This window comes from Balearica regulorum, chromosome 9 (assembly GCF_011004875.1).
Source record: "Balearica regulorum gibbericeps isolate bBalReg1 chromosome 9, bBalReg1.pri, whole genome shotgun sequence".
Lineage (NCBI taxonomy): Eukaryota > Metazoa > Chordata > Aves > Gruiformes > Gruidae > Balearica > Balearica regulorum.
In genome coordinates, this window is record NC_046192.1 from 5,383,877 (window position 1) to 5,411,043 (window position 27,167).

At 39.3% G+C, this 27,167-nt stretch overlaps 1 protein-coding gene across 4 annotated transcripts in view; it reads right to left on the reverse strand.

The window, feature by feature from the left end:
- LOC104640687 (glypican-5) overlaps positions 1-27,167 on the reverse strand; it is a 394,501-nt gene that overhangs the window by 82,175 nt on the left and 285,159 nt on the right. For all 4 annotated transcript variants that reach the window (XM_075760926.1, XM_075760928.1, XM_075760925.1 and 1 more), the window contains one exon: positions 18,652-18,802. In XM_075760926.1, the coding sequence (XP_075617041.1) occupies positions 18,652-18,802 (151 nt within the window). The remainder of the gene's footprint in view (positions 1-18,651; positions 18,803-27,167) is intronic.

Here is a 27,167-nt window from a genome sequence, read left to right on the forward strand (position 1 = left end):
TTTCACCAGGGCCGTAATTCCACTAGAGAATCTACTTTTATGGAAAAATCAATTTTTCACTTTCATAGCCATGTTTAAGTATTGCAATAGGTTTTATGATCGTTTTCTCAATACTAAAAATACAACTTCAAATATGACAGAGCAATAAATATGACACTTGACACTTAGGAATATGATGGCAAATGAAGCGGGGAGGACTTCTGTGTTTAGTTTTTTTAAGATGGGTTGATATAATGCGGCTCATTCTATGGGGCTGACATACCTGTCAGCGCTGCTTTTCTCTTTGGCTATTTTTTTTTTCTTTCATAGGTTTATTATTTTCTTCTTGGTTGGTGTTGGGTGTTTTAGAGAGGAGAGAAGAAAAGAAATGAGGGGCGGGATGATTCCGGTTATTGCATCTGGCACTCCAGTGATAGTTTAGAAACTCGTTTAATTAAACAAGTGTTACTTTTTAAAGTTCGAGTAATCCTAGCCTGTAACATGAAGCTGGGAAAGCAAACAGACTTTTGTTCAGCTGATAAGCACATGCTGAAGATGAGTGAAAGGAGGAGATTAAATGGGATCCCACATGAATGCAACCAGGCAGAATGGTTGGGGGGGGGGGTGCGTGCACATGTGTGTGAGCACACGTGCACACAATGAAAGGCTCGCACAGCCATAGCTGAGGCCAGAGCTGCAGCATAATGAGAAGCTGTAAAATGCACTCCACAGAATGCCATTTGATTAGAAAAGCAGATGATTTGGAAGGATAATCTGATTTCTGACGTGAAATCACCAGATACCACATCACACTGATAGCAGACAGAATATGGGACCTGCCTTAGAGTTATCAGTGTTTGAATCTAACTGCTTCCTCAGAACAGAAAAAAATTCCTCCTCTCTCTGTCCATCACCTCTCTCACTTGAGAGCAAGTGGCAGGAGAATCAGTCCCGTGCATACAATACCTCCCCAGCGGCTGGCACTGGGGAAAATTATATGTGATGCTCTCACCGCAACAAAAGGAAACACTATGAAAATCTGGTATGATGCAAAAGAAAGCTCAGAAGGGACAAAGTTTGTTCTTTTCTGCTCTTGATCCAACAAATCAGCTAAGATTAAGCACACACATAGCCCTTACTGTGAAGGAGGGAGATCTAAGTAACTATTTGCTTTAGTTTCTCCCTGGGTTAAAGTCTTTGGAAGGCAAATGCCCAAGCACAGACCTTGCTCTCTCTGCGAGCTGCGTGCTGGGCGCGTGCGCTGCACAACGACAAGATTAGCACCGTGTGCTCTCTCAATGCTAATGACATGTTATTTCTTTTCTCATCTGAAATTTCTATCACACAAAGCAAATGACTCCAAGTACTGTTATTGTTAGCAAGCCTAAGGCCAGAGGACTTCAGAGCTCCTGCCCTAATCAGCCACTTCTGTCCGTGCTCTGCGCTTGGCCTTGGCAGGTTTTGCTGCAGTCGGAGCCAGCCGGGTCTGAAATGCAGGAGCTGGCACCGAAGGCGGCGGGTGAGGGATTTCCTTTGTTGATTACATACTGCCAGGTTTTAGAAACTGGAATCTCTCAAACCAAGGGAGAGGATGGTGTCTGGAGGATGTTGGAAAGATATTTCTGATTGGCACTGAAGGCTTGCAAAGGATTAGTAGAGAATTAGGCTCAAATAGAGTTACCGTGATCAAATATGGTGCTATGCATGATCGGGTTGCAGCACTTCCAGGAAAGAGCGCCTAACGAAAGCGGGCGTCAGTCAAGCCAAGGAGCACGAGCCCGGGCACACCCGGAGAAAAGGCGACGCTATCTGCAGAGCTGTGGCACTGGGAAACTAGGAGCTCGGGGGAGGACGCTGAAGAAATCGGGAGCAGAGCTTTCAGGGGACACGTGGCTGGCTGAACCACCGCAGCTGCATGAGCAGTAAAGGGACACCGGTGATTTTATTCCCACCCCGAGTCCCTGTTGAATACATTATTTTCTGTCTATAAAAAATGTCTGAATCATAAGGCACTGATCACTTCTGAGATAGTGCCAGAAAATTAGTATTTAACTTTTATACTCAAAGCAATACCAAGGGAATGTTAATAAAGAACAGAAAGCAAAAATTTGGGTTTACATTTCACGGCCAGATAAAAAGCCTTTCCCTCTGAAACGTTCAGCTACTCTCCCCACACTCCCGTGCTCTGTGACAAACCCTGTCCTGCCTCCTTCCCTCAGCTCCAGCCAGGAGGGTCTTCCTACCACGGTACCCTGCTCCGGCACCTGGGCTTTCCTCTCGTGTCCCTCAGAGAAAAAATGGATTTGAGACTTCTGAGATCTTAAGATGTACTTGTATGAAAACAGTGCCCAAGAATTTCAGAGAAAAATAAGAAATTTTGAATACTGCATGGATTCTTGGAATTTAGAAATTGTGAAAAATTATCATTGTACTAAGTTTCCTGAGAGAAAAATTATTATTATCATCTTCATTGTCATCATGTCAGGCTGAGACACTGACCTCTAAGAAAGGCTGAAGAGATGAGAGATCTGAGAAAATTAAAACTATGCTGATATGTATCCACATAGAACAAATAATTCATATAGTTTGAGAAAATACACTGAAGTTTAAACACTTATTGTGAGCTGTTACATTGTTTTAAATGGAGGCTGTTCACATATTGTCTTCTTTTAAAATGGAATCATATTTTCTTATTTATTTCAGTAAGTCTGAATGTTTCATGTCTCAGTCAGAATTGTTAATCAGGAAGATGTGATACAATCTGCTAAATCTCAAGAGTGCTAAGATTGAAGGGCCTTTAGCAGTGGTACAGGTAATTAAGTTTGTTATGATTTTCTATATATTCTGCAGCAGAAAATCTGATTGTTCTTTTGGCAAGGGGCCATGTCTGTTCATCTTCAAAGATGACCTGTTTTAAATTTGAAAATAAATATTATTTAAAGTTGGAGATAATTTTATTTCAATAGAGCACATAATACCAATGTATGTTCTTCATTATATACAGCAATTCATTTTTTTGCTAATATACTACTGTATTGAAAACTTGTGTGATTTTTTAAAAATACATACTCAAAAGATGAAAATACTAAAGGCAGGTACATAGCTGATGTTACCTAAGATGGCAGATCCTGTGGAGCTCTATTAACATCTTGGCGTATTAATAGCCTGGGATTTTTTGACTGACTGTAGTAAAGGACAGCTTCGGGTTTGAAAAAGAAGAGAACTTAGCAATTTTTTTTTTCTCATTATTAGTATTTCTCAGCAATTTCCATGAGAAATTTTGAGAAACAATGTCTGTGGGAGTTCTGCAGAAGATTCTTACTAGTTGACAAGTGGAGGAGAATGTTGTTTTGGAAGGATCGTTGGGTTAGGGGCTCCACATTTACCTGGTGCTGGAGAGAATACAAACCCTTTGTACCACTGGGGACCGTACCATGCTGAATTAGAACTACCCTGTGGATCTAAGAAATGCCTCAGGTATTTAACACCTCCAGCTACTCTAAGGAGCTAATCTGAAACTCTTATTAGTCAGCTCAAAGGTGATTTATTTAATTAAACAGAAATATACACACACACACACTCTCCAATCTTAAAGCCTCGATAGTTTCAGATAGTATTCAAAACATAACCACAGTCAATGCCATGAATCCACACGTGCTCCCACATCTGGTTCTAGCCAACAGATCAAATCATTTTCTCCCTCAAGAAACTGTCAAAACCGAAGCCCCCAAGAAAGCCCTAACCACATGCATCTCTCCAGTTCCTGAGATTTACCCCTAAGGTTATTTTACAAGCTATTAGATCAAACAGGAAAAAGAAGATGATTGCAGCCATGCAGCTGGTTTACTGTACAAACAGCTGGTTTACCAGCCAAATAATATTAAAAGTATCTGACCAGTTCTCATGTAGAGGCTTTGTTAATTTATATGCACAATTTGGATTTCTGGGAAAGGAATCCTGTTGTTCATTGTGAAATACTTTTGTTTTGATCAGTTATAGTATTCAAGTCTTCAACGCTAATAAATATATTAAAAGTAAGCCAAACAAAATATCACCTCGGTGCACTGTATTATTAATCTGTAGTCATTTAATTTCATCATGTTTGTATATTTTTTCCTAAAAAGTATCCAATTAAAATAAGGCAATAATCAAATTAAATTTAGCTACAACCTATAACAACTGTTTTTCCTTAGCACTGAATAACACATGTGCACTACCTTAGCCTAATAAAGAATTTTAAAAAGAGTATTAATGCGGTACTTCTCAGAAAAAGGTGTGAGCTTCCCACGGATTCATCAATTATTACATTACCGCATACTGCCCGAGAGTTTAGCAGTCATGCATTTGATGATGGGCATTTTAAGGCATTAACACCGGGCACTTTTCTCTAAATTCTTTTCAGGACAAATCTCCTTAAGCTCATAATATCTTAACACCTTCCAAGAACAAAAGCCTTACATTCTAAGACAGCAGCGTTAATGTAGTCTACGTATAACACATTAACGATAACCGTGAATTGTACGAGACCCCAGGAGAAAACAGATTACACATCTGCTTATTTTGCAAACGCGAGGTAGAGAGACATGCTGTGACTGCAAGCTATTAAGCCTTGCTGAGGGCTAAGATCAACTAGTTCAGGATCACTAATGCCACGCTAACGTGACTGTATGGGACCAGAGGAGAGGGAGAGGGAGCTCCCAGCTGCGTGCCGAGGGCATGCACGCCGACGTGCCCCGGATCTCTCATCTTGCAAACTATTCCTCCCAGCGCTTACCCCTTGCCCTTGCCAATGCTCTGCTGGCAGACCCGCCCGAGGAGCCGCTGTACGACATCCACACTGAGATGTGCCTCGCAGCTCAGAAAAGGGCACGGATACATGGCCCGCTCCTGCAAATGAGAGAGGCCGCTCCCAAAGAAGAGATTAGCAAGGGAAAGCCTTCTGTCTCAGAAGTTAATTTATGACCACGTCCCAAATCCCAGAAATCAATGAGAGATGTGTGATGCATGAATAAAATGGAAAGAGTGGAGAACCTGAACGCTCGCTAGGGAAGAATTTTTATTTTGAATATTTACCTTCTAAACTTGTTAGCATTTATCTAGTTTCAAACAGCTGTGACCAGTATGGAAAAGGGATCATTGCAAAGATTTAACAATAAGGCTCTTTCAGGGAAATATAGCAAACACGGAAGAGTAATCTCCATCAAAATCAATGCACATATCTGCTAAAAAGGAGAAAGAACCTTTAAGTAAAGACATGCCTGTGCCAGTATTCAAGCCTTCTTTGTAGCATGAGGGAAGAAATAAAGAAGAATTTCTGTTTTATAATAGCCTGCTGCTCTTTGAAAATTACAATATTAAGGTACTGTGTATAATATGTAAGTCTGCCTAAAAAGAATGCATAGAGAAGAGATTGTGTTTGATTATATAAAAGTAGAGATGGATTACATTGCACTCATCGATACCAGCACAATGTAAAGGATTTGAAATCAGTGATTTGATTTTTAACAAGGTGCAGAGACTTTGTACATGGTTAGTCAGAAGTATTGTACTTTACATAAACGCTTTACAAATGGTGACACAGTAATTACAGTACTGGTAAATGGCTACTGTCTATCCGCTCCACATTTTATAGACTAAATAGAAATTTCACGCACATTGAATACACTTGTGTTAGCTCAATTCATTTTTTCAATATCATTTTATAAGGTAAGAATAATATAAATCCTAAATTGCTATTCAAATGCTACATCTATTTTATCATGAGTTACATTTTTAATAAAATGCAACTTTACTTGAAGCATGCATAATGTTTGCATAATCTGTGGAAGAAAATTGTCACTCTAGGAATTTATAATTTGCTTATTTCTTACAAAACCTTCTTTTGATGTATTCTACAGATTGATGGGGTTTCAGTGTATTTATACAGATATAAAAATATTTTCTGTGGTTGTGTATTTGCTCCTTTGAGTAGACTTCTTTATAGTTTGCAATATATTTTCATATAGTTTGCAAATATAAGTTTATGATTTATCTGCAGTTTAAAAAATTCATTTCAAATCTTCTTTGATACAACACACTTCCAATTTTTGTTGTGACACAGATTATGCAAATTTGCTTGACAAAGAGTATGCAAACTGATTTTAAAGTAGGAAGTTCAGCTGCCAGTACCTAGGCTTCTGCATTAAATCAAAAGGATTGTGGTTTTTTTAGTCTCACGGGTGGACATTGATTTCTCAGGGTTTTTTGGATTAACGGGGAGACTCCCACTGGGCATTTCCTGGTGATACATTTGGGTATGACACTGAACCACTGCTGTGTCCCCATTAGTGTCATGCATCTTTTTCATTTACTGACAAGCTGTCAAGGATCTCTGGAGATGTCACAGGACCCTGGAATATGATTAAAGTGTTGGGTTTGGCTTTTTTTTTTTTTTAATTAAGCTCTTTCCAGTTCATGATATCCATGTGGAGTTTATGTTAAGCGAGTTAAAGCCTTAAAACAGTCTGGAGACAGTCAGTACTTTGCTACTCAACTGAGTAGGACTGCATATCCAAGAGAATCACTCGGAACAGGAGAGCTTCACACTCTGATGCTTTTTCAGCCACACACATCCTCGTCTGATGGGAAACCCATATAAAGATGTGATAGTGCCAATCAAAGAATTGCTCTGCAACTGCAAGAAAAGCCTCCAGATACAAATTGAATGTGATTCTAAGGCTCGTGACTGGGAGCCTCTGCTGATGGAAAAGCAAAACCCTCAGCTTTGGAAAAGCAAAACCCAGGCAGCACCAGTTCATAACTGGAGGGCTGCAAAGAAACCCACACGGATGGTGGTGATCCCGCACAGACGGCGCTGGAGAGAGCTGTGGCAGGCAGTAGCATCCCTGCCTTCAACCCCAACAAAAAGGTTTCACTAGGAGAACTGAAGGGAAATGTCGTCTCGTACGTGCAAGAGGAGGAGGAGTATAGCAGAAGACCCACCCTCGGGGGTAAGGCAAGAAACTTCCAGGAAAAATTCCCCCACCTAAAGCCAGTGGAATGAACGCAAATACAGCAGATATTTATCTGACCGCCTGGTATGCAGAATATGTTTTTCACACTATGGGCTTAAACAAGAAATATAGACCTTGGGGCTTTAATAAAAAATGAAGAGGTCCATGAAGAGAGAAGGAGAAAAACTAACTTCCAGTGAACATAAGTAGTTGGTCACTTTCAGAAATAATATTTTTAATGTGTGAACATAACGTGAATATTTCAATTCCCAGGACTATTCTGCGAGTACTTTTTATGATGAGTGATAAAATGTTCCAGCTTGGCTACAGTTGTACTAAACTGTTGTAATGGGATTCTGTACTTTCATTTGAAATGGGACTGCATCCCAGTTTTGACAGCATGCTTTATTATCAATAGCTGATTTTGAATTGCTGCCATGACCTCTGTAAATTATATAAATTAGGATATGAGCAAAAGACAGTGTCACTGTTCTTTAACCTGAAACAATGTCATTTTCTGTGCTTTGGCACAGGCCAGGCTCATCCCTGCAGTTCATCCCGAGCAGTAACTTTGCAGGCAGCCTCGTAGGCATAAGCATCGCTACATGTGGGATACTGTTCTGTGCAGCACAGATGAGGGCAGCAGAATGTAACCCTTCATTCGTTGGCTCAAAGTGTTATCTCATTAAGTCACAGGCAAAATTCCCAGTGACGGTTACTGGGTCAGAAATAGGCCAAACTCCCCTATCTTGGTTTTTCTGGCCTTTATTCCTTCTCCTGAATGTTATAATATAAAGCCTTTAAATCAAAGAGAACTTGCTGGCTGAAAATACCAAGCTTACTAGCTGGCTTTAACAACTACTCATTTTTTTGCAGGTGGCAAAATATTCCAGTTTAAATCTATATTTTTCCTTTTGTATTAAAACCCTACAAAATACCCCCTCAAATGCATGTTCTTCCAATTGTGTTACCAAATGTTTTGGTTTTAGAAAATGCTACATTTTCAATACAAAAACAAGTTTATGGTTTTTTATAGGATGAAAAGTGCATTTCCTCCATCAGCTCTAATGTTTCCATTGTGCAAGAGATTTATCTTGATACGCTTTAGCCCTGGGCGCTGGGCCTCCCCCAGCATGTTCAGGTTAGTGCAAACGTTCTTTGTGCTGGCTTTAGTTGTAACAGCGTACAGCATGTGCTGCAGCAGTATACATATTTAAACAGGCTGTTCCTTTACAAGCACATGTTCAAAAGATTTCATCTAATCAAATTTTAAATAGGAAATTACTTGTCTGACTTCACATCAGAAAGCTATTCCTTTCCCTACTGCTTCAGATTGGATTATTAGGACTTCACTACTAAATGGTCAGCGGTGTGTCTGAGTCACCAGGCTTAATTTGGGGCTATAAATATCAGATGATGATTTATTACTTGGCAGTTTCAATATTGGAATGGCAAAATTTCTTTAATCTCTTTAATTTGAGATGAATGGCAAACAGTTTTGAAAGCTGAGAATTTCTGAGGTTCTCTGTGCAAATAATGGCTAAGCCCTGGGCACGCACAATGTGGAATCTCCCCCCACACCTCCCATCAACTGATTTCAATGTACCCACTTCCTAGCGAGTCCAAGGGGGGTTCATTGCCCATACTGGTCTAGTCCTCCTTATCTTTGTGAATTAACTGCTAAGTGTGGACAACAATTCAATGGTAAATGGGCTAAAACTGGGATTTTGGGAATGCTTAATGATTTTTACAACTAAATTGAATAAAGTTTGAAAGAGTAGTTATTACCCTCATAGGCTACCTGGATCATCACTGTTTAACATTCATGCTTCATCTGGACTTCAGATGAGAGTTTATGATCTGCAGAGTGCCAGAAATCATACTATCTGCTTGTTCAAAAGTAGATGTTTGCTCACCAGAAAATACAGTTATTGCTTTCACCTCTTCCAAAATGCTAATTACGTTTCTTCTAAACAGCACCAGACAACTGGGTCTCACCCCTTTCTGGGGAATGCTGCTACCCAGGTTGCTTGTGCAAGACAGGTTTGCTTGTGCAAATCTGATCTAGATCAAGAATGTGCATCCTCCCAGAAAGCATTAAAATAGGAAATGGAATTAAATCTTGCTGAAACAAAGACTAATTTGCAAACTTGACAGGAGTGTTCTTTTTGAAGATGAACAAACTCTAATGTGATGCAAGATACCTGAAGAGATTAAAAAAAAATTGAAAAAATCTCTTAATTTCAAAATGTCATTTAGTCATATTCAAAATTTAGTTGGTTCCTTATGGTATTTTATTTCAGAAATAATGCAAATTTGGCTTGACAAACTATTAGACATTCACAGAAGAACAAGCACAATAAGAGAGACTGATTAAAGATGACAGCCTAAAGAATGTTAGAAAATCAGTTTAAATCCTAAAAGGAAGATAAGGACAGAAAACATTTTCTGATTGCGATATTCAGGAACCTGAGCTAGGAATAGAGATGGAATTCAGAAAAAGAAAAGCTTCTGATATGAATATACACGAGGGGCAATTAATTGAGGCAAATGGGGGTAACCAGACTAAAAACACAGTATTAGAAGAGGCACTTCTGAAAGGTGTCAACTGTCCTGTCCATTCTGGAAAATGTTAAATTGCAGAGAAACATTATTTAAATGCTTTCAGGATTGAAGGACAGAAATAAACACTCTTAAAATCCAGTAGACAGGAGACACTGTGGGATAAATCAGATGCAAAATCATCTGCAGAGGAATAATGTGCCTAATCTTTGAACTCTTTTCAAGGAAGGTATTTAACTACATGCAAGATGATCAGCTGGTTTAAGTTATTATAAGTACCTTGATCTCAAAGCAGCCAGATCTAGCCCTATAAATTCATGATCCTGTTGATACGTCACATACTTCAGCCTGAAGTTCTGTTGTTCTTGTAGTAAATCGAGTAGAGCACAGAGCATTTGTACTGTGCTCTGTTACTGTAAAACTAAACTGTGCTTTCTTTCAGGGTATTGTTTTGATCCTAAATTTCTCAGCTGAGACATTCTGACGGCATATCTGTTGGCTTCAGGCACAACAGCACTCTTTAAAGGAGTATTATTATACCTTAAAATGGACAATCAAGGAATAGAAAACCTCAAAATACGTACCTGGTGTACTGAAGCCATTTTCTCCCTAAAAGCAGACAAAACACCCCCAAGAAATACTGGATCAAGAGAGGGAGAGAGGAAAAACAAACCAAAGCAATTCTTTTCCTCCTTTAAAAGAACAGCGCCTGCTTCGGCTTTCCTCATGAATCATAAAACAAGGGAAGGTGGCAGCAGGGAGAAACAGAAATGGGATTTTTATTTGTCAGTGACTTTCAGTTCTATTTCCACTGACAAACAGCTGCGCTATCTGCCTTTCACTTGTTGTATGCAATGAGAGATGACAGAGGGTTACTTAGAGCATTTAAGGTTGCAGTAATTCATAATGTTACCTGAATTAACCTAGAATAATTTACCTTTGGAATAAAGTCCTAAGTTTGCTTTTACTATCTTCCTTCGGTGGAGAAATGCGGGTTTTTTCCCTCCAGATATCCCCAAGTGCAAACCCATTGCTTCTCACAGCTAGACCTCTGGATATTACTAAAACCCTAAACCAAAGTAGCACGATGAATGCTTCAAACCCGTGTGGGGTTTAAAAGGCACAGCAATTCACTGCATTGAGTTCCTTACTCTCCTGCTTTCACCGGTGGGCAGGCAAGGGCTCAGGAGGAGAGGAAAGGTAGGCGGAGGTGCAGCACGTGGAGCGGGCACTAACACCACGGTCACTGAGCTGTGACAGGTAAGTGTTCCCTTGTGTGGCATGGAGACCAACTCGCAGGTGAACGTTTTCCTTAGGCTTGCAGGATTGTTTCGATAACTTACAGCGTAATGGCATTAGCATTTTAAACTGAGCTTCCATTAAGTTATACGAGTTATCTATTTTGAAGTAATTTGAAGGACCTTTCATTGTTAACTCCTCTTAATTAATTTTGGCTTTATGGTGTTTTGGGGGCAAATTGCCTTAGCCTTCACATTTATCCTATCGCTACTTGGCATGACCGAGATATTACAGCTCTTAAGTGAATTTCTTGTCAGAAGGATCTAAATCACACAGCTCACGAGAGTTACTTGAGGAGGATTGGTTTTACTCTCCGTTTAGCTTGGCCTCTAAACTCTGCGTGCCAGCCTGATGCTTGCAAATGACTTTCACAGAAGTCGGCATTATGAGTTGGGGGTCAAAGCATCTATCTGCAGACCACTCTTGGCCTGAAGCAAGAAGTATGTTCAGCTTCATGTGTTTAAGTCAATTTTTCTTGGAAGCTTGTGTCTCTCATAGTTTTAGCCATCACATACCAAGTTGCTTCTTTTCATTCATGCTCTTTGTCTATGTTGTCCCTGTTTGGGGCCATTCAGGTTTGTGATATTTTTTGTTTTAAAAAAGTCCATTTTATTAAAACATGTGAGAAATGCTGGTGAGCGGGAATTCATTGGAAAATCTGATGAATGAGTTTTCAGTTTAGGGCTGTTTTCAAAACACATCTCAGAAATGTATGTAAACATCCTGTTGCTCCTGTGGAAAGTAACTAGATAAAATATTGCTGACAAAGTTAGTAAAAATTGTTCTGCTGTAATAAGTGTGTTCAAAGGACACAGATTACTGCTAATATTTTTAATAGAAAGTTGGTAAAAGCACGTTACCCTTCAGTGATCTACAATGCAGTCTCTGATGACTGCTTATACAGAACTACTGCAAACAGTTAAGCCCCAAATGTCTTTATCTTGATCTCTCCGATGTTTAATTTCCCCTTATGGAACAGCACACTGGAAGGCTTTATACCCTAAGCAACTAAAATGCTTTTACCTTTTAATTTTGTCTAAACAGTGCTAAAATGATGAAAAATATGCTGTAATTTACATTTCTCTGGTGAAATGGTAAAGTTACATTTCCCCAATTACCTTTTTACCTTTTGAAGGTACCAAAGTTGTTCATGGAGTCACAGAGCTGGCACTCGCTCTGCTATTCCTCTAGCTAGTGTTGTCATTAGCATTAGGAGAAGTTCCTACAGGGGATGTGTTTATCTGGTCATGCAGAACGTCATTTATACAACTTGGCAAAAACTCCTGTCTTGTATGGATCCGAGCAGGAGAGCTGGTGGTACTGGGAACTCTCTCACCTCAGGTCTAGGAGTGAAAATCTGAAGGAACTGAAATCCCTTTCCTTTACCCCTCAAACTGTCACGTAAACTCTGAGGTTGAGGAAGGATTAGGAATGATTATATTCTTCTCATATGCATTTCAGCTTAAATTATACTGTGTAATGAAGGACACTAAAAGGACACATAATACTTTATCCCTGTGTTGGTGGATTATAAAAGAGATTTAATCAGGGACAGAGAGGTGGGGAAACCTTTTTCTTTCTTCCTATCCCCTTCTCAGAAGCCCCCTCTCTGATCTGATCCCATTTGCAAAGAACAGAGACTGCAGGGAACGTCACTGTCCCCCAGAGAAACGCTTAGCGAAGTGTGCCCGTGAGATAACACTGTGACACCACCATGAGTCCAAAGTAACTCATCTCAGGATCAGATCCTATTTCAGTTAGCATTAATCAACATCTGTACTTTTCACCCTGATTATTTAGGCCTCTTTGGTCATCTTTGCTCCCATGTCTCTTCCCAAATTGTATCACCGCAACAGAAGCCAAAGCCAGAAACGTGCAGCTGTGGAACTCTCTGGCAGGGTTTGCTTATGCTCCTGTTGGCAGAGGCTCATCTCTATCTACCACCCCAAATGACAAATAAAAAGCTTTAAAACCACCAAGTTTTCTTAAAAATCAACCTTATATAAGGGCTTAAATTGTTACTATGCCGTTTTGTGGATAGAATGAGGCATTTACATTAAAGGCAATAAAGTAGTTTATAGGCTCTCTAAAAACGGAGCTGGAGATAAAATGTCTTGTGCAACAAAGGATGTAGAAAAATGGCTATGCAAGGCAGAGGGATGGGGATGAGCCATGATGGAGAGTTTCTCTAGGCAGGAGGGTGGGAGACACTGAAAATGCAGTATTTCCATGAGCTAGGATCATCTGCGAAGAAAGTGAAGACGTGGTGATGAGAAGCTGATGAGCATGACTGCCAGCAGATATTGTGATCTCAGAATATTGATGTTTTGTACTAATAATTACAAAATCAGCAGCTGTACAATTACATATTTGGATAAATACAAGTGTAAGTGCATCCTGTAGCACGGTGAATGGAAATGAAGTATGATTAAAATGACAGCTCATACAGTAATATTGATGCCTAGAGAAGACAGACAAGCCAGGAGAACGATAACATAATAAAGGATAAAAGAATCTTGATATTCAAAAAGAAAAAACTGATAATGAAAACATTCATGAGCAGTGAGAAAAATACATTAACTTTCCATAGCTGTTGAGAGCAGAAACAGATCAGACAGCAGACATTAAGAAAAAAAGAAAATTTACTTGTCTGCACTTACGAAGGCATTCTGAGGCAAAAAAATATCCTTCTCATATGCCCTGAAGAAGAAATCTAAACCAGGATAATTTTTCTGATTCTCTTTCTAGACCAGAAAGGTGCACTGAAGCTGTGGAATGTCTAAACAGCCAAGAAGAAAGCCAAAGTTTGGAATCATGTCATCTGAGTGTGCTAAAAAAGTATGGTCCCACTCGGGCACTGAAGTGTGACAATAAGCAGGATATTCGACTGAGATGTCTGAAATCAGAAAACTCTTATTAAAGGGAGGGAGCTTTATTAAAGAATTGGAAAGAGGCACAGAAGAAAACTGTTACTAGGATTAGATAAGCATTTGGCAAAAATCACAGTAATAAAGCACATTTGACACATAGTCATGTTCAAAGTCTGGCTGGGATGTCACAGGATGGGTTTGTTTATTGAATGCCTGCACCAACAGAAATGATTTTAAAGTATTGTTTAAAATCTGCTGTGCCTAAGGGTCAGTGCTTCTTGTTATTCCATGGAAACCTACTGCTGTTGGGACAGGGACAAAGCAGAAGCCCATCTCTCTGTGGAGCAGGCAGCCAGCTAGGGAAAAGGTAAAATCCATGTCTCTGTTTCCTGACACTCTAAAGTTTCAAGGCACGTCAGAAGGAATAGGGTTAATATATGCCCCATCTGAAGGATGAGGTTTTTGACCCATGTATAGATTATACCCACAGAGGGGTGAATCTGGTGCAAAGACTGCAGGTCATGTACACCAGACATTTTGGCTTTGTCTATTCTGCTCAGCGGAGAATGGACCCAAGGACTGGCTAAAATGTACATTTTCCTTACCCCGTGCTGTTTGTCCGCCTTGCCAGCAATGGGACAGCTGTCGCCCAGCACTAGCTACATTCCCTATGACTTTGCACAATATTGTATCAGGCTCCTCTACAAAGAAGCTTGGATTAACTTCTGTCTTACACGGACTAAGCGAAACATACAGCTTCATAGCAAGTACAGTGATACATGCTAGGGAGCAAGCCCAGGCATACCCGTGTCCTTCCCATCCGCAGATGGGTGTGCACATGGACCCAAGACAAGAGGTGGTGTCAGCACAAGCTTTCTTCAACATACTGCTCCACAACTCGCACAAAGCTTAGAGCTCCCTATAGGTGACTTTGGCCCTGCACTAAACCCAGATCCTTGCCTGTGGTCTAAACATCTCCTCTAAACTTTGTTTAATGGCTAATCACCTGATGATTTCCCTGAATAGAGATCTAATGTTGGTTGTCACTGCTTGGGTGGGGCCTCATCACAACATACAGCTGTGCAGCACAGCTGGGAACAGGAAATCCCCCGCACTAACTTCCTTCCCACTTTTCACTGAACAGACAAACATTTTTCCTTTCCTCTGAACAGCGGAGAGGCAGGACACAATGTGAATTTGTTGCTGTTGTGTCTTTTCATGAATGGCAGGGTGCTAATCCCTCTCCTAGTAAATATTGCTGTGCCTCGATGCTGCAGGGCACTGAGCAATCCCTGTTCTTCTCCACACCACCATGACCCTTCGTGGCCCAGTAAGGGTTTAAGAAGAAGCACTTCCATCAGTGGACTCACTTTGTGACCAAAGTTCATGTAAGACTATGCTTATATGAGCACGCAGTGCTAAGGAAGGTTCAGACCGCGATGCTGCTTTGCCCTTCTGCCTAGAAACCTGCAGGACTGAAGCGGTACAATCCACGCTCAAGACTGATATGGCTTGCTTTCCTCTTCTTAAATCTCTCCTAACAAAGCTTTGTTCAAAGATGATTAACACATGTTGTCATTAAAAAGTTGGTACTTGCCAACAAATAACACATGGGTCTGCTTGAGAAACAGCGCTGTTTCCACAGCTTTCCCCAAGAAGAGATACTTGTGGTAATTGGTAAGGCCTGTGAGAATATGACATTTAAAGTATCTTCTACCATACATAATTTCGTAAGAGAACACTGGTTTCCTCAGAATTTATTTATCTTGTTTGTATGAAATCATTTGGATAAACACACATGATACAGAATAGATAAGTAAGCCTGTTATGATTAAAGGAGTAAGTGGTGATCTTTGTAGATAACGAATTTGGTGAGCAAAGACTTATTTGTAACAAAAGTAAACAAAAAAGCAGCACTAAATAATAGCCACATATCTTAATTGAAGACATAAAATAAAATAATTAACTGATATGCACAAATGATTCTCAAAGACTAGAAGGTGACAAGTAAAAGGACCGGACTTTACTATCCATTGCAAGATGAGCTGAAATACGCAGACAGCAATCCCCAACCAAAAAAAAGGGGGGAAAGGCGGTGTGTGTACAATGGACCCGGCTGGAATCCACAAGCACAGAATCACTTCTGTGTTTACCTACCTGGTATACGCTGAAATGTAAAACCTGGGAGCCAGGCCCTCTGTTAGCAAGTTGGAAAAGCAGACTGGGGAGATGGCAATGTACCCCGTCCAGGAGATCTTTCAGCAGTTATGAACAGAAATGTTTTGTAGATGGTAACCTAGATATCGATCAAACTCCTGGCAATTTATTGTTAATGAAAAGGTAATATTTTTTCTGGGAGGTGGAAAGGAATGAGCTTTCAGTAGGTTTTCAGAAACTATTTAAAAGCAATTTGAGTCTTTTGCAATGCTCTCAACACATAAATTGTAAATATAATTTTCATGTAGGTTTCAAATAAATGGCAGATGTAGTACTATTTTACTACATTCTAAATTCAGCATTTTAGAGGTTGATATTGAAATCCTTTCCTCTCTTTTCCCTCTTCCATGGACCTGTTGTTAAAAGCATGACTGCTCTGCCAAAAAGCCTGTTTTGACAGGCTTTTATTCCTTTTTTCTTCCTTTTGTTCTACTGTATGACTCCATACAACACGCACTGATGAGATCGGTGGCATTTTATAGCTATCATTCATGTCTCATCCAAACCTGGTGTCGTCAGTAAGAATGTTCCCACTGACTTTACTACGCTTCAAATCAGGGGTTTATTTGGGATTTAGCTTTAGCCTTAATTCACCTCTCGATTCACCGTGTACTTCAAGCAAACAAGGAATATTCAATGTTGTCATGTTCCACTTCTACAAAACAATGGTTAGAGGTACTTGACAGGTTTTAAGTTTAGGAAATACAGGAACGTCACAGGCTGTACAATTAGAAACACCATCTTACAGATATGCAGCAAGAGGAAATTCAACTAATCTGATGTTTGTTTATTTCTTTAACATTCTATTAAAGCAGAGAAGCTCTATAATGAGATTATTGCATTTTATCTCTTAATTGTATCCAGATATGCAAAACAGATTTACTGCTAGTGGCTTGTATAGTGTACAATATTTTAAAGCTAATTACGAACAGCATTACTATCGTCACACAATGAAATACTTATTCTTACTGTTTTGAATTAATACCATTTTCTAAAATTAATTGTAATTACCTTTTTAATTGGATTTAAACCCTACTAAATTCTGAAACATATAGTTACACAAATATAACTCTCTTAAATCCAGGATGATATCACAGCATAAGATGTTTTAATTAAACAGATTGCAAATACAGAGGAAAAAAAAGAGACATCGAGTAGTTTTCCATTCTTAAAGGCAGCTGTAAGTCAAGTCTTGAAAGTATTCAAGATTTTATTTTTGAACACCTGAAATCTGCCATTGTCTGTGTGAGCATGCATACACATCCTCCTCCAACAGGGTATTAATAGTTTAATTGTTCACTGAAGTGTAGTTAGCACCTGGCTTTTGTTTGTATTATTCCACACAGAGAGGAAAGCATATGAAAGTATTTACCCTCAAAAATCCCCAGGGCCCAAAACATCTAGCAGTCTTTTCATTGCCTATGTATATAATACAATAAAAAAAAGTTAAGGAAATAGTTTTAAAATAACATTGTATCAAAGCTGTTCTTTTCAAAAACATTGGTGAAAATCAATGGTGAAAATCATGGTGAAAATCTCTACTTGATCTATTAGTTGCAATTACTTAATACTTTTAAAAAAATACTATCCCTTTGTGATAATACCTCATATATCTTGATCATACAGCTTGTCCACACAAATTAAACTTCAGGTATTTATAACCCGGGACTGCAGACTAAATCTAACATTTTGCACAAATTTCAAAGTACATGTTAAAGCTCGGTTTTCCTGAAGAAATATTCTTAATAGGAACAACGGAAGTCTTGGCTACAGACTAATCACAGCTTGCTTGCAAGTCTTACTTGACTATGGGATCCCTTTTCCCACTCTCCATTTAGCCGTAAAGGGACGAGGAAGAGGCACTTGTTTATCTCAGCAGAACAAAGCAGCAGTTTAAAACTTACCTGAGTTCCAGCCATCTTAATGAGCATTATTTGTCAGCACTATTATACCTGTATTTCATATACTTGCACATCCAAACCAAATTATATTTATACACACTATGGTATTTAAAGTAGTTACATTTTGATGAGCTGAAATGAATCAGAACTTCCAGATAAGATAAACCAATAATATCAAGTATTTAGAAACATCTTTCTTCTTATTGACTTACTATAATAAGGACTTAACTACATATTAAATTGTCAGTATTTTGATGGAAGTTAAGTTAGATTCTGATGCCGATTCAACATTTGATGACCTATTATCCAAGTAATTTCTTGAATAAATAATGCCTATCTGAGACTGTCAAGAAATTTTATTTAACCAGCAGCTCACCACTAGAAAAAAACACAATACTTCATGTGTTTTTTCAAGAATATATACTTTCAGCCAACTCTGTTTGGATCATCATTCAGTATCATTATGCAACAAATAAATATTTATGTTAACACTTAGCACAGTCTATAAGGACATTAATTTTCTATTTATTTGAAGAGCCTACATTATCTAGGAAGGCTCTTCCAGTATTTCTATGATCTAGATTTCAGTGCAGATATTATTCACTCTAAATTTAAGTCTTTTATCTGCACGCCAAGTGTTAAATTATATTGGGTTACTGTCTGGATCATTCTATTTTTACTGCAGCTCTTCACAGATTAAGATTCAAATCCTTTGAATTTAGTAGGATTTTGACAGTAATTCAAGCAGTGCAAGTCTTAGCTCTGTCCACCTAATTGTGACACTTATGAATTTCTAATTTCTCTGTATGTGCCTATAGAAACTGTATTTACCTGCTGTGTGAATCCTGTCACCGGATCCTTGACAGCCATCCTCATCATCACAATCCCCGCTTGACTCCATCTCTTCACTTCTTCCACCCCCACTGCCAGCATCTCGGGAAGCCCATCCTTCCAGTTTTAATTTTGCCTTCTCAGCATCCAGCTAAAATGGAAGAAGCAAAAACCCAACAACGGTCAGAATATTTACACAGTTCCTACCTCTGGTGATCAAACTGGATGTATAAAACAACAAGCACTTTCTCATTCACTTTAAAGATCAGGTCCTCAAGTTGGAGGTTGATTCTGCCAGTGACATCCAAATATTGTGGAATAACAGACTATACCATCAAATTTTCTCCACCACAGATGACCAGGGACACTTATCACCAAACTTTTAATTGAAAACACCACATCTACCAATATCATCACAGAGAGTTCCAGTCCTGCAGCTTTTCCTCTTGCAAACCACAGTTTGCAAATCACTGGTTAATGATGGTACACTCTGCCAACTGAGTGCTTACTTTGGGTTATTTACAACTGAAGACCACAACATACTTGACAACCTTTGAAGAGTTGAGGGTATTTGCTACTTTTCATTATGGGCTTGGTCACTTGGAATCCTTGGCCTCTGGATATGATTTTTAAGATGGTGTCATGTAAGATGCAGGTACCAACTACAAGTTCTTCATTAAATTTCATTTGAAATATATGTCTTGGACCGAGTATAGAATAAGAAAGCCTTTTCTAAAATAAATCTAAACTTATCATACTAGCTCACACTTGCTATAACAACGTATTTATTCCCCAAACTCATGTTTTGGAGCTTTAGATCACTCTCTCTCCTTCTGTCATCATGAACAGTTGCCTACTATTAGTCCAGTGGGAATAAATGATTTTTCAGTTCACTGGTAGTTCCAAAAAATGAAAACTACCATTTCATTTTCAGTGAATCTAAACCTAGCCTATCCAGGAACAACAAAAGAAGCAATACTTGGAAAGAAATTAAGTACCTGCCTTAGATTAATACATTCTGTTAGAAGGCATTCGTCAAGGAAGGAAGATTAGGAAAAACTTGAACCTGTCCCCCACACTTGAGAGGAGCACCTACTCGCTGAGCTACATGGCACCTCTCCTGTTTGAGCTATGCCATTTTTGTACAGCATTTCAGAACCAAGGTGCTCCACGTTCCTCAGTGGCCACCCTCCCCTCAACAGCTTGTATTTGTGCTTGCTTGCGCAAAGGACACTTCAGGGTATCAGAGAAGGTGGGACAGCTTCTGCAGAGAGAAGTCCCAACAGCTCAGCTTCCCCTCCAGCCCAGTGACAGGGAAATACCCTGACTCAGAGTGGATTTTTTCACAACCTGGCTAATGTGCCCTGGTTACTATCAAGTTACCATTCCCCCCATACGTCCTATCTCCATTTTGTGAGTGACTATCAATTTACTTTCTGAATCTTGTTGGAAAATTACATTGGGGGGTGTGGGTTTTGCTTTTAAGTGATGGAAAGAGATGTTCCAGTATTTCTGATCATTTCTTTCACATAGCTGAAACTCAACCTACAATGCATATGAACATTGTTTTGAAAAGCAGCAGCTTGTTTGTCTCCTTTTTGGAGTTACAAAAACCTTGTTCGTGTTAGCTCTGCTGGTATGGCATGACGAGCTACGATTAAGGCCTGTTATTCTAGTTACGTGGAAATATTTTAACCAAATGGGAAGACTTTGTAATGCTTCTCAGAGCTGGTCAGATGCTGGACCTATCCAAGTATTTCCCCCCACAAAGTACTGCAGATCCATTTCAGGCTTTGTGATCTGTTTTATCCCAGAGGACTGTGATTATTCTTGGTACTGAGCAAAATATATTTTGAAATGTAGCTACTTTGAAGATTCAAATACGTTTCACACTAAAAAGGAGGTGGGCTGGGAGCTGGGGGAGGAACTGGAGCACAGGGCTAATACAACTGTATTAACTGGGTTGAAAAGATGATGATGGATGCAGCAATTTCTCTGTAGTGGGAAGCTTTGTGTGATAGTCTCCTTCTTCTTCAGATACTGTGAGCTGCCGTCCTCCGCTCTGGGGCTGACAAATGCTTGGATCAGTGCAGCAGAGATCCTGTTCTACGGAACAACAGATGCCAATTTCTATATGGCAGGATGCAGGAAATTTTTCACCCTTTCACTAAAAAGACCTGTTTGCTCATTCTGAAGACACAAATAACTTCACACTGCAGTGGGAAGATCAGTAAGTGGGAGGAGAGGGTATGGACTCTAGTGGGGAAGCGCATTAAACACTGTCTAATTGTTACTGCATGACTGTTTTTTATAAACAAGTTGCTTAATGTTGAGCCTCATTATTCACAGGCATAAAGACTGATGTCATGGCAATACAAAACAACATTTTGTTAAACAATTGGAAAAATTTGCCTATGAGGGAGCAAAACAACTCAGTTCTTTCACAGATTTATTGTGTCCTGACCATATTAGAGAAGACTCATTCATTCTTAGCTATAATGCTTCAGAATGAAAAGAAATGGCTAAGTGGTGAACAGAACAGACACAAAATTTAATAAAGGCTTTTCATGATTGTTTGCCAGTCAAAGCAGAAACGTTTACTGCCTGTGAAGGTACTCCTCCTTTTCAAAAATTTGATTTCATTCAGTGCTCATGGCTCAATCCTGACGTCTGCTCAAAACAAGTAAATACTTGAACCAAATGTGCACCACCTTCTTGGACAAAGACCAAGAAACAAGCTCAGCTTTTCAACATGGTGCACTGCAGCATTTTGCAGACTTCTGGGGTTTTAGTGCCTTCCCCACAAAAAGATTAGCCGTAGCCCAGACCTGCACCTCCTGCCCATATTAATGAAGGTCTACCCAGCTCCTTCTTGGCCTCCCAGGACAGAGGGGCACCAAATTACACAGCACCCTTATATATGTGTCCAACATTACAACTGAAAGTCAACTCACGTGCAACCTACCAAATCCTTTCACTTTGTATACCCTTTCCCAACCTTTTCCAATGGCTTTTCCAGGAAAGCATTTTCTATCTGTGGCTACCGTTCACCTGAAATGATGAACCAGAGCCCAACATTATGCAGAGATAATGTTTTTCCTATAAATAAGCCCATTCAGGAGACGAAATAGTGTAGCCACATTAGTGAGGAGCTCCACCCACGCAATGCAGCCCTGCTGAGAAGGCTATGTCACCACTGCATAGTGACTTGTGATCCAGCACCATTCTCTTTTCCAGATTTTGACGGGACACATGTCCTTTGGCCACCACCTCATGACTTTAGTGAGATCACTGGCTTAGTGCAATAGCAAAGTGTACAGCAGCATATCTCCATCTCCTGTTTTCACAGAATCATAGAAACATTTCTCAAAGGCCTGTTACTGCACTGAAATAGCACAGACTGCATCAGGATGGACCTTGAAGGTGGAGCTTTAGAAGAAGATCATAATGAAAGACATAACCTTCACTTTTTATGATGCTCTGCTACATCCAGAAGATAGGTGTGCACAGGGAATGCCCTTAATGCTTTGTGGCTAGGGAACTGAGAGGTCTGCAAGAGAAGCTGTAGGTCTTATGAAGGTTCAAGGTCTCTTCAGCCAGAGACAGCCATGATATGCCAAAAAGCCTGAACAATTCTCCTAGCTGCTGCCACCAACCCCTAAAACTTTCAGCTTCCCCACAGATGGCTGTAGAGGCCCTCACAGTCCCTTGCCCATATTTATCAATGGAGATCAGAGATTGGAGCCAGTAATGTCATTTCTATTACTGCTTATAAACCACTCTTAAACAAGCCTTATTTTGCTGACTTACACTCTGCCTGCTGATGCATACTGCCATCCAGCCACCTCTGGCAACTCTGCACAACAGTTCCAGCCTGGGAGCGTCTCCATGCTGAGAACTGACGCTTTGGTTAAACCATTGCAGTGGATTTCAGGCTGGGCACTGGAGCTTGGACCTTTACTTTCACAAAGCAGAAGATACCTGCTGCTTAAGATTCTGGAAAATACTGGAATCTTAACAGCTTAAAAATTAAGTCTTCAAGTTTTTGCACATCTGCAAGAAATTTTTTTGGTTTTTACTCATGAAAAGGTTCTATAAATAGATCAATAAGACTTGTACAGCCCAACTGAAAACCGACTGAAATCAGGAATTTTCCCAACTGCAACAGGCTTTGGATCAGGTTCATAAACCTCTAAAGGGTTTTTGAGATACTATATAGTCTTTCTGTGGGACAGCTTAGCATCTATATCTGAGTCAGCTGAAAGGTAAAAATCACACATTACTATTCAGCTCTGAGTCAGATACAGATGACCATCCTCATGCATTTTATTTATTCCAGCAAAGGTGCCAACCTTAAGTGACATTAAAACCCAAAAAGTTCTGCTGACACACAGTTTTACGGAGAAGAAAGAAGTCATATGAGAATGGTTGCTGTCTTTCTCCCCTATTAATACTTGATGATGTAGCACATGCATTCCCAGTCACATAAAAGAGCTCTTCAGACTTCAGAGGCTTCAAAGAGTATGTGACACACACCCCTGAGCCTTCCACGATGACTCTAACCCTGATTGGCACTCTGACCACAGATGTGTTAGAATATAAATTTATTCTCATGGTTTTTCATGAAGGCATGTTCCAGTTGAATACTTCCACACATTAATTAAATAGGAACTGGTTAGCTCCATGAAAACTGTTCGATAAAAGTGCCAATTTCAATCCATTTCATCGATTAGTCTATTTTCTGAGGGGCAATATATGCTTGTATATCTGAGGGGATGACTCCAAGCTGTAGGATAATGAACTAATTTCATCAGAAAATAGGTTTTAAAATTATATTTTGCACCACAGTTTCAGGCTTTTCAGGTCAGTGAACACAACAATGAAAATCTAAGCAAATACACTTTTTGAATAAAGCCACTTAAAAGTTGCGTGCTTGGAATATTCAGAGACAAACCCCATACAATAATTGTTTCCTGAGGGATTTGTTAATTATTTTTCTATATGATGGATTTCAGTGTGCATGCTTTTCCTCTCTGAAAAGACAGCTTTGAAGGGAAATCTGACTTTGTCCACTTGTCAGGTGAGCACACATCTTACTTGCTGGTGTTTTCACAGTGATGAAAAAATGGCTGATTATATACTGTATTTAGAAATTGTAAGCTAAGCATGATCTTTTCTCAAGGTACTCACAAGCAGTTGCCTTTTAAAAAGTGCTTTAGTGACATAAATATGATTTGCAGAGACAAAGCATTTTGCCAGCTTATGCACAAATAATGTGCAATGCCTAATCTTGAAGAGAGTCATAAATGACTCAAGCCTTCCATTCATTTTTTTCAAAAATAAAAATAAAAAATCCTTTCTAAACCACTATTAGGTCAGAAATTACTACAACTGAAAAAAGACAATGCACTTTTGTTTTTAGCCTATTATATACATTTTTTGTTAGGGACTGACATAGTGCTTTAGGCATAAAGCTGCATTTTACTGGTGCCTTGTGACTGAGCAGATGTTCTGTCATTTCACAGAACAATAGCGACATAACAAATTTTAGACATAACTGCCATATATATGCTTATTCCAAGCGGGCCCTCTCCTTTGAGATAACATTTATGGTTAATTTTCCTCCACATATGCTCTTAGCTCCTTTTTAAAAACATTTGGCAGTTGCTTTTGCTGCTTCTTTTCACATTTAACTGGCATTCATATATTACAGCATAAATAAGCAAAATGAACTTATTTGTCTTGAATTTTGGCAGACATTTTCTTTAGTTTGTTCTTCCTTTGTCTGCATTTCATAGAAATCCAAGATGCCCAATGTATTATCCCCTTGTAGTTTCTTCAGAAAGTAGTACAAATCAAGGAGGTAGTACCACTCAACTTGTAAATCCTTTTTTTTTTAGCTAAAGAAAAGAGACATCTAACCTTCTGGAGCAACTGACACCCTCAGAAGGTTTCCTTCTGCTGTATTTATTCAGATACTTACAATAACCTTTGCATAACACATCTTGCTTTACAAGTCACCTGTACATTATGAGAATAATTTAACCGAACAGCTATACATAATTTATGCAACAGTTAAGGACTGACAATGGTTTTAGAATTTTATTCGCATCTCTCCCAACTAGACCTTTTCCAACTAGGGAACTGGACCAATATCAGCAGATTCCTTTGGTTTATGTTTTTCTCCCTAGCCTAAGCACCTTGCATTTACTTACATTGACATTTGTACCTCGTGTCTATGCCAGTGCTCCTGGTATAAATACATATATATATATATATAAACTGAAGGGGGAAGGCTTTCTTCAAGCACATGGAAACATGCCAAGCGCAAGCCTCAGGCTACTTGTGCCAACAAAGGGGGACTGACAGCCTCCTCTCCTCTGCCCCAGTGCACCTCCACTCGAGCTGTACACAGCATTCTGGAAGTTCTCTTTTCCCTTTCTGAATTTTTTTTTTTTAAAGCTTCTTTTGGTTTGTTTTACCACCAAGTTTCTCAGGTTGCCTGGAAGCATGTCCATAGTTGAAATGGCCCATGCCTAGAATAACCGTGCCAGGGTTATTCTAACCTGTAACTATGCATGCATCTCTCCTTCTGTATTTGTTCAGTATATTGCAGCTCCCCAGTGAGCCAGCTTTCGGACAAACATCACAAATTTCTGGTTGAGAAATCAGAAAATCTTGCAAAGGTGATGCAAAATATACACTTGAACGATGAGTGCAATTCCAGTACTTTACCTATCACCCAGATGTTGAAGCAGCCCCCTGCCCAGCCCCACCAGCATAGAGGCGAAAGTGCTGAGCTACAAGAGCAGCCCCATTGCCCCGCGGTCGTTCCTCACGTCCTCAGGAGGAAAGGCGCAGCCCTGCAGAACAGGCTCACAAGATTCCTGGTAGAAACACAGTGACCTAAGGATTCCTTAGGATCACGATACGTATGGGGGAAATGACGTACCTACTTTTAATGTGTTTTACGTGTTGTTTTTCATATTCTGCTTCAATCTAGAATTCTTTTGTTCAAAATATTTATTTGACCAACTCTCCTACTGTGTTTCTGAGCATCTTCAGTACAAGCTGTACGCCTTTTGAGAAGGTTAGGACTTGCTTTCTGACTTTATCCATCTTTTCAAGCCAAACGGGTGATGCAATTGGTGTTTTTATTTGGTTTGGTTTGTTTTTTTCCCATTAAATCACTAAACTGCTCCTTTCTGAAACAGCATCTGTGTTCCTACAATGGATTTAGCTTCTTACGGTTTCTGTGGAAGCATAAGAACCTGCAACCAGTCCTTTATTTTCATTATGTAACTTTTCCTCCTAATATTATAGCCCTAACTTCTCCACATACACTTTCCAGTCCTCTGTCCTAGAGGCTTTCTATTCACCTAAGTCTGTCTTTAGCGGTGATTACTTTTTGTTCTCCTGGTTTATGCAGATTGACTCATTACTCTCTTCCTCATATTTTTATTGCCAGATGACACACCAGATACTTAAGGATCTGCATTTTCATTTATCTTTAAATACTTTTCATTTCCCCTTGGCGTCCTTCCTCTAATCTGGCTGTTTCTCTCTGACTTCCCGTATGGTCCACTGCAGATCCATACTCCACATTAGAAAAGCTAAAAACAATTATTTCTCTCTCAGTTGATTACTAATGTAATAGAATTATTTCACAGCAGGAATCTAAGATGGCTTTTGGATTCACCTTGTTATACTGCAGCATTAATGCTTCTATTTTTGATGTTTATGGTTTCTGTTTTTCAACTGCTTATTAAAGGTGAGTATATTTCTAGAAGAGTGCTAGCACCATGATCAGCTTAATATTCATTGAATTGAATTACACAAGCTACATATGTTCTCATATTTACTGATTACACTGTGAAGAAGCAACAAGAATGTGCACCCACAGAATCTTATCGCTATTAGCAAAAGCTTGATAATAACAGTTTGGGTAAACTGTCACCCAAAGAGTATTAATTATGAATAATGTAAAGTGAGCACAAATTTTAAAAGGCTTATTACAGTTAATAATGTGTTTTAACCAAGCACAACAGCTGTTTAAAGAGAATTAACACAAGTTGATTTGAATTCAGTAAGTCCAGTGGGTCAAGGAAGCAAGCTGGCATCTTTCCTTGATGTCATCTCTTTAGTGTTGGGCTGTACCTTTTCAGTATTATGGAATGCACCAAAGAAGATTTTTCTGCCCTGATGTCTAGTGTGCTTAACTTAGACATATACCTTGGGTTAGTCCCTGCCACAGGCACGAATTTCACCTTTAGACAGTTAGCTTACTGTAGTCTTTTCCAAAAATAAAATCTGCTTTTTAAATTGCAGTACAACATGTAGTCTGAAAATAGAGCATATGGCTAAAAAACCTGTCGGTGTTATATTAAGACTTTCCACATCTTGTTAAAGTAAAAAAAAAAAAAAAAAAAAGGTAAACAGTTGTAATAAAAACGTAAGGTAAACATTGTAACTGACTGGTGAAGAGTATGCAGAGGTGGCTTACAAAAGCTATTTGA